We start from the raw sequence: 13,520 nt of genomic DNA, 5'->3' as shown, positions 1-13,520 counted from the left end.
AAATTTAATGTTTGATTGTAAAATATAACTTCTCTTGTTTTTTCATTACATGTTTCTTATTTTATCGGTTTTTTGATTGAATAAATATTTTGATCAAGTACTTAAACTTAACACGTCAAAGGATTTGAAAAGAATACTAACACACGTATTTTAAAAAATTAAAATATATTGTTTGTTTTCTTCTGGAATCTACAAAAATTGTCAAAGCTATGTTACGTAACTAATGTGTATACACGTGTAATAAAAAATTCTGAAGGAGTGTTACATAAATGTTCAAACTTTCACAAGATTATTTATGGACTAGGGTGGTGTCTGTCCTTTAATGCGCGTAAAAACGTTTACTCATAAGTAAACTAATTAAAATTTAAAATTCATAACTCACGTCAAACTCCCGCGTGTAAATAAAGATTTTGACAGCTAGCGATAGCCTGATCAAAAATTAAACCATTAACGCAATTAAGCCAATCATTATGCTGTGATGGATATTGTTATGAATTTAAATGACAAGTCATGTGTTCATGATAATTTTCATTTATTTCAATTAGCTTACAGCATGTTTTGATGTGTGGGGAGAAATCTGACGTCATAGAACTACAGCATATAAACGCAAAATTTTTCAGGATTCTTCACACTTTATAGGAAAAGAAGAGAAAACATGCACAAATCGGTAAGATTCTTAATGTAAATCATTTTGTAAAATCATTTTGCGAGATTTTTTTTTTATTTTATTATTTCTAATATATCTTTTTTATTTTAAAATGTGTCTTACATTTATCAATTTCTACTTGTAACCTTATTCTTTTTTCTCCTTCTATTTATCAGAATAGACCTCTTGATTTAAACAAGCTTATTTTTAATTCAGATTTTTATCCTTGGTATTTCACTTGGCTTCGTGGCCCTAAGTACAGAGGTCTCATTGCATACATCACCAGATCACTGTAAGAAATCTTGTCATCTGGACCACGTGGGCTGTAGTTCAACTTGTCGAAAGCAACATCTGCTAAACAGAAACGGATTTTTAGACTGCTCAAAGACCTGCAAGTTTACATATTCATCTTGCTCAGAGGGTTGTCTTCCAAAGGGATTTTCAAACACCCCAATTGTAGAAGCAGGAGTGACTACTCAAGCAACAGTTTCTGAGGTATCAACCACTAAGCCCTCACCAACATCAGTGTGTCTTAAAGCATGTTCAGTGGTGAGAACCGGGTGTCAGAATGAATGCAATCAAGATCCAGAACCCGGATGTCTCCCAGAATGCACTACAGATTATGACGAATGTGTGCAGGGATGTGGGACAACTGCTGTACAGTCATCCAATGTACAAACCACTGCAACAAATTCAACAAACCAGCAAAAGGTTACCTGTCTGGTGCAATGTTCTATAGAAAATGTAGAATGTATGGTTGATTGTCAGACTGACGTTACCGATACATCTTGCCTGACTGAATGTCCGGCAGAGCTAGCGGAATGTCAAAAAGAGTGTAACGACCAGTATCCAGACGCAAATGCTGCAGCTGGTAGTACAACAAACACCTTAGATACAGTCCAAATTGACGTTGTGAAAGAAACGCAGGGAAACACACCCCAGACTGGAAATTATAACGTGTACACTAAGCAAGCCTCAGCAGCTAATTGGAACTCTCAGCAGTCAACAAATGTCAACTGGGTTGATCCTTCTAACACCAATCAAGGACAACCCTACTCAATCCATTCTATTTGTGTAAGACTATGTTCTACGGAGAGGTCTAGTTGTCAAAGCGAATGTGCTGCAACAGATCCATCTTGCCAAACGAAATGTACACTTGAATATGATGAATGTGTTTCTGAATGTAATCAAGATTATGGACAACAAAAGACTGGAGCGATATCTGGAAAAAGTAATACTGGACTTGAAATTTCACAAAATACTAGATCTATCAGTACACCATCAATACAAAAGGCAAAAACTGTCGTTGCAACCCCAAAACCAAAAGCAGAGCTTATAATCCAAACCATCAGTGGAGAAATCAAGACAAGTGCCTCAAAACCGATGAGTATGCTCAAATTATTATGCCTATCATCATGTGTGATAACCAGAAATTCCTGTTTAAGTGATTGTAAGATCGGCAAGCCAGAAGTCGGGTGTTCGACGGAATGTTATGAAGATAACACAGAGTGTGTGGCTGACTGCAATAAAGAAGAAGTTGAAAGACAAAAGGACAAACTTGAAAAGCAGTTAGAAAAGGCATCAGAAACAGGTGTTTATAATATAGCTGAAAACAAAGATGAGAAAGTACATGGCACAATCAAAATAAGCTCTACGAAGCCAATGAGCGCGCTTAAATTGATATGCCAAACAACCTGTGTTACCCAAAGGAACTCCTGTTTAAATGATTGTAAAACTGGTATACCAGAGGCCGGGTGTATTACTGAATGCTACGATGATCATAGAGACTGTGTGAAGGAATGCAACGAAGATGAACTGGAACGCCAAAAAGATAAACTTGAAAAGCAATTGGAGAGGGCATCGGAAACAGGTGCACATGAATCACCATATACAAATTTCGAACAAGGGGCAGTCAAGATAAGTTCCGCAAAACCAATGAGCATACTAAAAATGCTTTGCCAGAGATCATGTGTCGCTAAAAGAAATTTCTGCTTAGATGATTGTAAGATTGGCACACCAGAAGTTGGCTGTTCGACTGAATGTTATGATGACCATAGAGAATGTGTGGCTGAATGCAGTGAAGAAGAAGTGAAACGACAGATAGAGAGACTCGAAAAGCAAAAAGAGCGAGTATCAAAACCTGAATTTTATAATAATTACTTATATAATGACATACATTTTAACCATGGTGAAGACTATGACTATGTACCATCATCAGATTCAAACGAAGGGTGAAGACTTTTATAGAATTCGAAAGGAAAAGAAACCCATCTAAAGAGTTCACTCGATCTCGTACACAACGTCCCACACCAATGTGGTCTGGATCTGAGTACTAGAAGGACTCAAAAAGCGACAATATCTAAGCATAATATCAATTCCTTGTTTTGAATTTTGCTTTGATTAATGACTTAGACTACTTTTAAGACTCTTTGTTTAATTTCATTTTCTTCATAGTAAAGTGTCCTTGTTGATATTTATTTTTCTATGTGTTGTATTTTGTATCTTCAGTGAGGAATCTCTTTACTATCCCTTTATTCATTAAATATTTTTTTATTCTTATGATCGTTGTTGCATTTTTGTCATTTCTTAATTTCATCTTAATTGTATGGAAAAGTCTTTGTTGCATATGGAGAAAACGAGAAAACCTGTCGGTCTTGTTGCTATTACCTTTGCGTTAATCACCTGTTACCCTACATTTAGGCCTGTATATCATTAATCATTTTAATTCATATTAAAATTCTGAAAAGCATACTTAACATTAAACTTTAAAGAGAAAAATTTCTCGTTATTTCAATGATGAATCATTTGTAAGCTTTCTATGTATCTTTCTTGTAACTGGATTTTAGATGGTTTTAATTGCATCTTCAGACATAACTTTAATTTAACACGACTTTAATTGTCCTTTTATTGTCAAATGGAATTCGTGTTTGGAATGAGAAGTAACTTTAAATTTAATCCCACAATTATAATGTTTTTCTGCTTTGAGGTTTAGAAGACTCCTAAGCGAAATTTGCGAAACAAAGACATTCAAAACCATGTTTAATAATAAAACGTCACCTTATTCATAATTCTTGCAAAGTATTATGTAATCTTAAGACATTACAATTATTTTTTAAAAAACATTAGGAAAATGAGTATATTTAGAGCAATTCATTTTTTGAAATCCACGACATTATCATTAACTTATTTTATTTATTGATATTCGGAAAAAATCTGTCAACCAAGTTCAATCGTTTTATTTTTTATGAATATTTTTTAATAGTACATATTATATTATCACAGATATTAAAAATGATTTCGTGAAAATTAAAAGTTCTTGTTAGCATAATACCAGAGCGATGTACGCACTTTATACATAGATAATATATTAATATTTCAAAGAAATGTATATCTTTTTAGCTCTTTTAGATTTAGTTTGCAACGACTACAAAATTCGCAAAATGTTGACTTTTAACAAGAATGTTGATTTTCTTGTGTCAGCAACTTATTTAACAATAGCTTATGATATAAAAGGTAAGGATAACGAAAAGTGGTCGATCAGTGATATATCTCATACAATCTATATAAAATACAAATACATATGAATAGGGTATAAGGGGGGGGGATATGGAGATAACGAACAGTATTTAATAATCAAAGTCCATAAAACAATACAAAGTAGTGTTAAAAATCATGAACCCCTGGAAATTCTAAAGATGGGATCAGGTGCCTGATTAGGCACCACCTGTTAAACAGTAACACCTACCGCGTTGTTCAGGTAGACGAAACTCCCCGTAGTTAATTCAGTATAAAAACAAACGCCTTATTTGGTATGAAACAAGTCAGTAAATAGGACCCAATGATAGGATGTATTTGCTAACAAGGTTATTATAATGAATAAGAAAATGACCATCACTAGTATTGCAATAATTAAAAAGTATTTCGATACCGCTGCCAGTGTAACATATTCTATGAATTCAGACACGCTAAATACATTAAATCTTAACATCAAAATTTCAAACACTTTACTCAACAAATATGGCTTCCGTCTGATTGTACTGCGTCAGAAGGTTATACGTTATCTTAGATATTATTAAAATACGGATGCCAAACTTATCAAACGCATGGTTTATAGTGGTTGGTATTGGTTAACATATGTATGTATTAACAAAATAGGCAATGTAAAAGACAAGATGGCAGGGATATTCACATTTTTTGAAATTATCATTTTATGCATTAAATAAATTTTTAAAAGGTTATGATTTCTAAATCTGGTCATAATTCATAAAATATGCCTAAAAATTCGACAAAATTCATGTCTTGTTTGACATTTGAATTTCAATATTGTAAAAAAAATCCAATGTTTTCATAGATACCTACTCAAATTGGTCACATTAAGAACAGATGATACATTCCTAAATAATATATTTATGGGAGGGGGCAACTAGACAGAAAAATTCAACCGACCTGAAAAATCTTGACAAGCAAAAAAGGGGGGATTGCCCAAACTCGAAAATCCGATTATTTTGGGGGGGGAGGTAGCTTTCTCTTCTTTCAGTAACAAATATTCTTCCTAATATACTACATTACCCTTATTTGACCCTTACTCTTACAAAAAGTTGTGGGGCCAACCGGTCTTTAAATGAACATTTTCTATAGTTAAAAGTTATGTTTGGAAAAAAGCCCCCCTCCCCCTGTTGTTACGTGCCTGAAAGATACAAGAGGATTGTTTTGTCATTGTAATGTTGTAATGTTTTCAGACAATTAGAAACTAGTTAAGAAATCAGAAGGTAATTATAATTTTAAATATTTTTAATATAATATAAAGATTTACAAACAGACATCTGAGGAACGTATCACCTGACCTTAATATGTATAATCTCTGTGTGAAGTTGGAACTTTCTCATTGAAAGAAATTTATTAATTGTTATTCCCTCTCGTTTAATCTAATTAAAACTTTAATTTTCTCTCTCTCTTTCTCTCTCTCTCTCTCTCTCTCTCTCTCTCTCAAGAAGATAGGCATTACACAGAATATATTCTTGTTTTTTCAGTGTCCCTGATCCTTTTGTAAGTTTTTGCTAACGAAATGTCAGAAGAAAACTATGCGCTAATTCTAAGGTCCCAATGTGTTCCCATTATGAAGTGTGAAAACATGAATTCAGCATTATGTTGATTATTCCTAAATAATCTTTGGTCAAGTTTATGAAACATGCTTAGGTCCAAGGTAATTTGGATATCAAGTATGAATTTCTACTCTTTTCCTTTGGTATGCATTCGAATTTAATTAGACCTGTTACACATTACTCATATATCTTATATATTTTTTCTGCCAGTGAACTTCTCCAGATTACCTAAGTTTAAGTTCAGGATAATTCATTTAGTCATTAAATAAAGCAATTTTTGCCTCAATGATCATGTTTTAAATTTGTAATAAGTGGAATGAATGACAGATTTTGCAAATGTTTCATTTGCAAGGGATACTGATTCAATTGAGAATCATATAAGTCAAAGAGTATGAAAATCAAAACCCATCTCTAAGAGAAATTTTATTTGATATTTGTTTTTCAATGGAGGGACTGGAAAGACCAATTCTACGATCATTTTCAAGCAGATTTGAGAAGAATATGATAAAGTGGGAATATGATTCTGCCATTTGTTACTCTGGATTTAAATGAAACATATGGAGATAACGAAAAGTATTCCAGAACAATTGTGCTTTTTGTCATGATCGGGAAATAAAGGAAAAATCCGTTGTCAATTCAGTGTATAAATAATGGTTTAACAATAAGTATGAAAAACGTCATTCAGCATTTGACTCAATGATAAACTGTATTTGCTGACAAGGTCATTGATTCGACCATAGAACTTATGAAATGATGACTTTAAACGAGACTGCTGAAATTCTTGTTTTATCAACTTGTTTGTCAATAATTTACCTCGTTGTAGAAATTGTTCATACGTAGAGCATGCTCTTGCGTATCTAATCAACTGAGATATATATATATACTCCGTATGCAGGTGATGAAGGTATATTGCTGCATAAGTAAGGGAAGTTGAAGATAGAAAAGATAAAGTTATCACGTTTATCATAGAGCGTGGCTGTTGGATCACCATTAATGAATTAACCGGTCAGCAGGAGATGCTCACTCCTCCATGGCACCTGATCCCACCTCTGATGTTTTAGAGGTCCGTGTTTGCCCTACTCCTACTTTGTATTGTTTAATGGACTTTGATATTGAATACTGTTCTTTATCTCCATACCCTTCATCAAGTAAAATATCAAAATATGAAAAAGATGTGTCAGACTCTGTGGTATCTTTTATCTCAAGCTCACCAGGATATATCGTATCGACATAAGAATGGAAATTACCATTGTTAATTGACAGTACGTTGTCGATATATCTAAATGTCGAGTTTACATATTTTGCATATGGCCAAGTTCTCTCCTGTTTATAGAGAACTGATCAAGATTTTTTTCGCAAATTTTATTATAAACATAAATAAGTATAAAACGTAATAAAAAAAACGAAGGAAATGAAAATCTATAAACAACAATGGATCAAACAATGGATACGATAAATATATAAATGTTAAAAAAAATGAAAGAAATAACAATTTATGAAAGAGGAATGATATGCCAAGAATGAGTGGATTTCATTATTTAAATAATCTACAATACCCATTTCCCTATCATTTGCGTGCCCGAGGATGGAAGTCCCATTAAGATTTTCTCTAAGACACTAATTTCTCTTTCCAAAGACAGTGATGGTATTCTGAGGTTTGAAACCTGACCCGGAACTGCCACTACGATGTCCTCCTCGGTTCTCCTGGGTTCATTCCTCTCAGCTTCACAGTTCTTAATACAGATGTTTTTATTCCTCTCACATCCGGATGAACAGTCACTATCTTGAAAATTGTTTGCATGATATGCGATGAGACATTCAACCTCGCACTCAGATTCCTTTGAGGTGCATTGTGCAACACATTTCTTAGAGTTTTCAGTGACTTCTGATTGATTTTTGTCGACGTTCACTCTGGTGCTTAGTGGTATATTGGTCGTTGAAGGGTTTACGCTGGTGCTTGGTGGTATATTGGTCGTTGGAGGGTGAGAATCAAATATTTTCTCGGATGACAATTTGACAAAATTTACATCAAATACATTAGGAAAGAGTGGTTTTGCATTTTGTTGCTTTTCACTGGGTACATCACTTTTAACCAATGCTACATTTCTCACAGGAATATTATGTGTTAGCTCTACCATGTTATTGCAGCGATCTAGACAATATAACATGTCCTCATTGCATTGTCCTTTACACTGGTCGCTCTCATGCCTTAGTCTTGGCATGTCGCAGTCTTTTGTACAGTATTTCTTTTCTTCTCTACACATCTGATTACAGGTGTTGGTCTCTTGTGCTCGAACATAAACATTGGATGTAGCGATGATGAAGATAATAAAGATTCTTGAAGATGTTCCAAATCTCTGTCTGGAAACAATGCAAACAATAATTAGCACAATTTCATTCAATTCCAATTTTGCATCGATTACAGAACTTATAAATAATAATGAAAAATATAATCAGAAAAAAAACTTACCTATACATTATTATTGTAAGAGTGTATCTTATCGTTGTTCTTTCGCCTTTCTTTTCTCTGGAGTAAGTTTTAGATTATGATTGTTTTATATATGCCTTATATATGAAATCTTTAATGAAATTCATAAGAAAGAAATTCCCAATAATTGTAAAATCGGATGTTGTTGTTCCTATTTTCAGATTGTAGTTCCGACCTTGCTATTGTTCTTTATCGTGACGTAACATTTCCGGAATTCAAATATCCCAATTCAATATATCTGTCCCTGTATTTCATGTTAATTGTCTGCTTAACTAGCAATTACATTGTAAATGATTGTTTAATTATTAATATCATCAATCAAACTGCACTGAGAAAACAATTCCTTTTTTGTTCAAGGCATGTTCGTTTTTTTTTTAAATACATATTAGACACTCTGGAATTTATGTTACCTTAAAAATATTAACTAATGTCAATGGATTTCGTAGTTTTGTTAATGCTTTTGATGTTCTTTATATTTGATTGATAGGTTATTTATGTGTATTGTGTATTTTGACGTTTTTTTTTTGATATGTAGAAAAATTTATATTACAATTTCCGATGCTAATAAATCAAAGTCTGTATTTACCTTTGCCAATTTCTGAAATCATTCATAAATATAATCATAAATGATGCCTAACGTATTGCGATTTAAACGGATGCCTTATCTTTTTAAACAGCATTCATTTAAGGTATAACCTTTTGGTTTTTTAAAACCTGTATAGGTTATCTGAGAAAGGTGCACCTTTTATACCAGATGTATATCATTAAAACTGGCTTTTCAAATGCGCGTTTATTCCTTTTAATTTAACGACAGGTTTGACAATGTTATGTATGATTTGTAGAATAAAAAAACTGTGTTTTAAAAATTCATTTAAAGAAATTAAGGGCAATGCATCTTCAGATTGGTATATGGAGGCTTCTTAGATCAGACACATTATAAATGATTTGCATGTTTGATTTATAAATGAAAACCTAATCTATGAAAGAATCAATTTTGATAATACTAAATTTGCTTCAAATAAGAATGTTCTATTAAGTATATTTAGTTTAATATTTTTCGATTTTTTTTTTCAATTATATACTGTGCTTATACAACTCATGTTTCTTCATAAACCTATCAATAAAGCACCAGTTATACATTTTCTAATTTAAAATTTATCAATTAATACATTCAAGGAGGAAACACTATACATGTAAGCATCCTGACTTCTCATTTTTGAAATTGTGAGATAACAAACAACATTCATGTTCAAAAGTGTTTTGTCCATGTGCCACAGAAGAGCATATACCCCGTGCTTACCGGCGACGCCGACCGTGTTCATCTTGTCATATTCGGTCAAAGGAGAAAATATAGATTAATATAGTCATAAAAGGGCCATAAACACCCAGTCCTCTTAAATCTATATGCTTGTTATCATTACAGCTAAATTTAAGGGAGTTCCATTTCTCTAAAACTCATTTATTTTGTACAATTGTGAAGTGCAAATATAATCATTTTAAAAGACTTTCTAATATATAAAAGATTATCACATTATACGAAATATATTTTTTATTGCACAAAAAGATTTATATTTTAAGCTTCATTTTCAGAATTGTTTCAAATGAAATATATGAAAAACGAATAGTATTCAGGCTCAAAAGTCTTTTTAACAACACAAATTTGGAACAGAGCAAACCTAGACTTTCAAATCATCAGAGGTGTGATCAGGTGCCATGGAGTTGTGAGCATCCCCTGCCGACCCGTCACACCAGCCGTACGCTTGTGCTCCTTGTCATGATCGAGAAATAATGAAAAAATCCGTCGACAATTCAGTGTGTAAATAATGGTCTAACACTTGAATGTAAAACGTCGGTCATCATTTGACTCAATAGTATATTGTATATGCTGACAAGATCACTGTATCGGCCATAGAACTTACGAAATGATGAATCTAAACGAGACTGCTGATATTTGTTACAAACGTTCTTTTATCATCTGCATTTTTATGGAACAAACTGTCACAAAATGTTCGATTAGCAACTTGCCTGTCAATAACCTAATTTTAGAAATTGATCATAAGTAAAACATGCTCTTGCGCATTGAATAAGCTAAGAGATAGAAACCCCTTATGTAGATGATGAAGTTATATTGCTACATGATTGTTAGATTACCATTAAGGTCTTTTTCAAGTAAAATATCCAAATACTAAATAGATGTATCAGATTCTGTGGCATCTTATTTCAAATTCTGGGATATCTCTTATCAACATAAGACTGGAAATAACCATTGTTAATTGACAATACGTCGGCGATATACTGTATCTAAATGTCGAGTTGATTGATTGATTGATTATGTTGTTTACCGTTCCTCTCCAGACTTTTTCGCTCATATGCTCATATGGAGACGTCACCACTTGCCGATGGAGAGCTGCACGTTTTCCTATTCTCGGCACCCAGGGCCATTGAGCAGTGAGGGTTCTTTTTCGAGTTGAAAGCAAAACTTTTCTTTCACATAGAAGATTTTGGACAAAAACTGCTTCATTTTAGTACAAAAATAGGTCTGCTTATAGCTAGTGGGGTGCAACTGGTACCGATGGGATATCCCAATAGATTGTTGGTTTTAAAAAAAGCATATATGTTGTCATTCAAAAACTCTAGCATCTTTTTTATATTAACACAATCAGTTTAATTAAATAATTTTGAAAATGACCAATTACACTGTTTGATAAATTTACGAGTTCCATATATTGATTGAAAAAGCAGCTGTCAACAATATAAAAAAGTTTGAACTTTAATTCATCGTGGGGAATGGTTGTACGAGGGCTGTTCAATAAATAATGTCCTGGGTGCTCGGAAAGAAGCAAATGACGCTTTTCAATTAGTTGGTCTTCATGATTTAACTTATTAATCTCTTTTAATTAAAACACATATCGTAATATTTTTTTTATCCAAATTCTGATAGTTTTTAGAACTCATTTTTGGGTATGACCCTTAGGATACTGGAAAATGGCAGACCCAATGATTTCCTGCTGGACTTGTTTTGTCCTTCTGAAAGGTTTTTTTTTCAGTTTGGAAATAGAAACAAGTCAGAAGGTCAAAGATCTGGCGAATATTGTTAATGTGCAAAAAACATTAACTTTCTGTTTATCCCGAAAACCCCTTTACTCTTCCAGGCGTGCAGGTTTGGACACTGTCATGAAGAAATTTAATGTAGTTGATTCCTGATTCTGGATCCTTTCTCTAATAAACCTTTCAATTTTTTTGCAAATGTTTTTTAAAAATGCGTAATTATTCGGACTTCAGAAACCCTATGAACAATATCGACTAATAATTAACAAACAATCATACATGTACTTCATTGGTTCGGTGAGATTTCCAATACGTCTTCAGATATTTCAAACAGAAACTAAAAAAGTATACAATGCTTTGTAATTACAATTTCTTATTATTTCCTGTACTTTACACTTTATAAATATGAACAGTGATAGGTGCATGCACTTAGCCAGCGGATTTTTCTCTTTCAATTCTTCAATCATCATACTTTGCTGGAAACAAAACGTGCCCCGAATGAAAAGAATTAAAGGACATCCTCCAATAAAATAAAGTAAATTTGCCACTTGCAAAATTTTTTGCTAAAGATGTCGGATTAAATGAAAATGAATAATACATGATGAGAAATAAATTACGGTACTGAACTATATATGATGATATTTTATTTTTCAAAAAATCAGGTTTAACTTCTACGGAGGATTTTACCTCTAAAAACACTAAAAGCATATAATTAATTTGCGCGCAATCCAAAAAAAAAAAGTCAAGACAAATTTTTTTAATGTGTAAAATTAATTATTATATTATTTATATTACTTGCAATTAATACAAAATGCGGTAAATAAAATTAGTGTCACATTATGCTTTTCTTTTTGAATAATATATTTTAAAAGTTTTAAGTTTATGGGACTGTCATTTTGTTGACCTTTACTACACAAGGTGACAGGACATCCTGCAGCTAGAACCTCACGCATGTGCAACAAATGTAGTGATACATCATCCAGAAGACGTGACGATAATCTGTTATGAACGAAGTAAGACTTGGAATCTCATTAACATACAGCTGGGGATTAAATACATTATTTACTTTTAACTTAGTGAAATTTTGTTTTCATTATATCTTTAAATTTATAACAAAATGGTTTGACCCGCCTTTATACTACTAATTTGTTGTTGGCAATGTCTTTCAAAAACTTAAGTAGATACTATTTTTAAATATGATTTAGTAACATACATTTAAATTTCTTCTCATATGCATATTATAAATTTGAATACATACGAATGTTGTAAACCAAGGTCTTCGATTTAAGAACACTTATTGTAAATTCAGCACCTTTTAAACTTGATATGAATGGAAAAAAATATAAATGTTGGTAAGATGCTGATTTTGACATTTTAATTACTTCTCTGTTTTGTTAATTGTCTAAATCTGTGTTGCAGAATTAAGTGAAATTTCAAAAAATAAAAAGTGTTTTTTATTCGGCCTTTTACTTGACAAAATTGTAAATCTCATTAAAAGAAACTGTAGAAGTCTAAGATAAAATAAATAAACTGTAACGAGTTCTACGCCCTTGTTTCAATTTTACATTTTTAAAAGTAAACAATTTTATTAATGCAGGAATTTCAAAATCGTGGATTTCCACAACTGTATTTCTATCCAGTAGAGAACCTTCTTCATTTTAACACGTAGATTGGTGAGGTAAATACAGTGACGTAGCATTGTATTTGAAAGTGGGGAGAGGCCAATCAAAGAAAAAGTTTCAACCTACCAGACAGAAACTGAAAGAAAAAAAATAATTTGACCAAACTCGAAAATCTTATATGTTTGGGGGAGGAAAAAAAATTCAGTGCCATATTTTCTTCCTAATATACCACATTATCCTTATTTGACTCTTACTCTAACAATAAATAAGGGTGCAACCGGCCTTTCAATGAAAATTCTCAATCGTAAAATGTAATGTAAATAGCCCCCCCCCCCAACACCCCTCTGTTGCTTTTTGCCTGAAAAAAAGACGTAGTACTGTTTCCCCTTATTTCTGTTGGTTTGGTTCAATGAATTTTTAATCTTAATTTTTGCTATCACCACTTTTTAGTTATCTTAAAACAAACTGCTTAAGTCTTTGTGTCGGACAAATCTAGTTTTACAAAGTTTTATCAAAAAGAATATGGACCAAATTAAGCCAGTAATGTTATAATTTTAATTATATTGTATCAAATTATAGAATAGTAAATATACATTGTATTTTATCATATTGTA

The 13,520-nt window shown here is 32.3% G+C and overlaps 2 protein-coding genes across 2 annotated transcripts; one reads left to right on the top strand and one right to left on the bottom strand.

Annotated features, from left to right (window-relative positions):
* Positions 1–528: 528 nt before the first annotated feature.
* On the top strand, positions 529–3,169 carry LOC134230235 (uncharacterized). Its single transcript, XM_062711998.1, has 2 exons — positions 529–667; positions 863–3,169. The coding sequence occupies exons 1-2, from the start codon at positions 656–658 to the stop codon at positions 2,879–2,881; spliced, it is 2,031 nt and encodes a 676-aa protein (XP_062567982.1). The 5' UTR covers positions 529–655; the 3' UTR covers positions 2,882–3,169.
* A 3,991-nt stretch (positions 3,170–7,160) lies between these two features.
* On the bottom strand, positions 7,161–8,265 carry LOC134230230 (uncharacterized). Its single transcript, XM_062711993.1, has 2 exons — positions 8,219–8,265; positions 7,161–8,109 (listed from the first exon to the last, which is right to left on the bottom strand). The coding sequence occupies exons 1-2, from the start codon at positions 8,224–8,226 to the stop codon at positions 7,296–7,298; spliced, it is 822 nt and encodes a 273-aa protein (XP_062567977.1). The 5' UTR covers positions 8,227–8,265; the 3' UTR covers positions 7,161–7,295.
* Between the last annotated feature and the right edge of the window lie 5,255 nt (positions 8,266–13,520).

Source organism: Saccostrea cucullata, unplaced genomic scaffold, assembly GCF_032062105.1.
Source record: "Saccostrea cucullata isolate Sc308-1 unplaced genomic scaffold, CSIRO_AGI_Scuc_v1 ctg1322, whole genome shotgun sequence".
NCBI lineage: Eukaryota > Metazoa > Mollusca > Bivalvia > Ostreida > Ostreidae > Saccostrea > Saccostrea cuccullata.
Note: the sequence above shows the minus strand (reverse complement) of the source record. Positions and strands in the feature narration are given on the sequence as shown.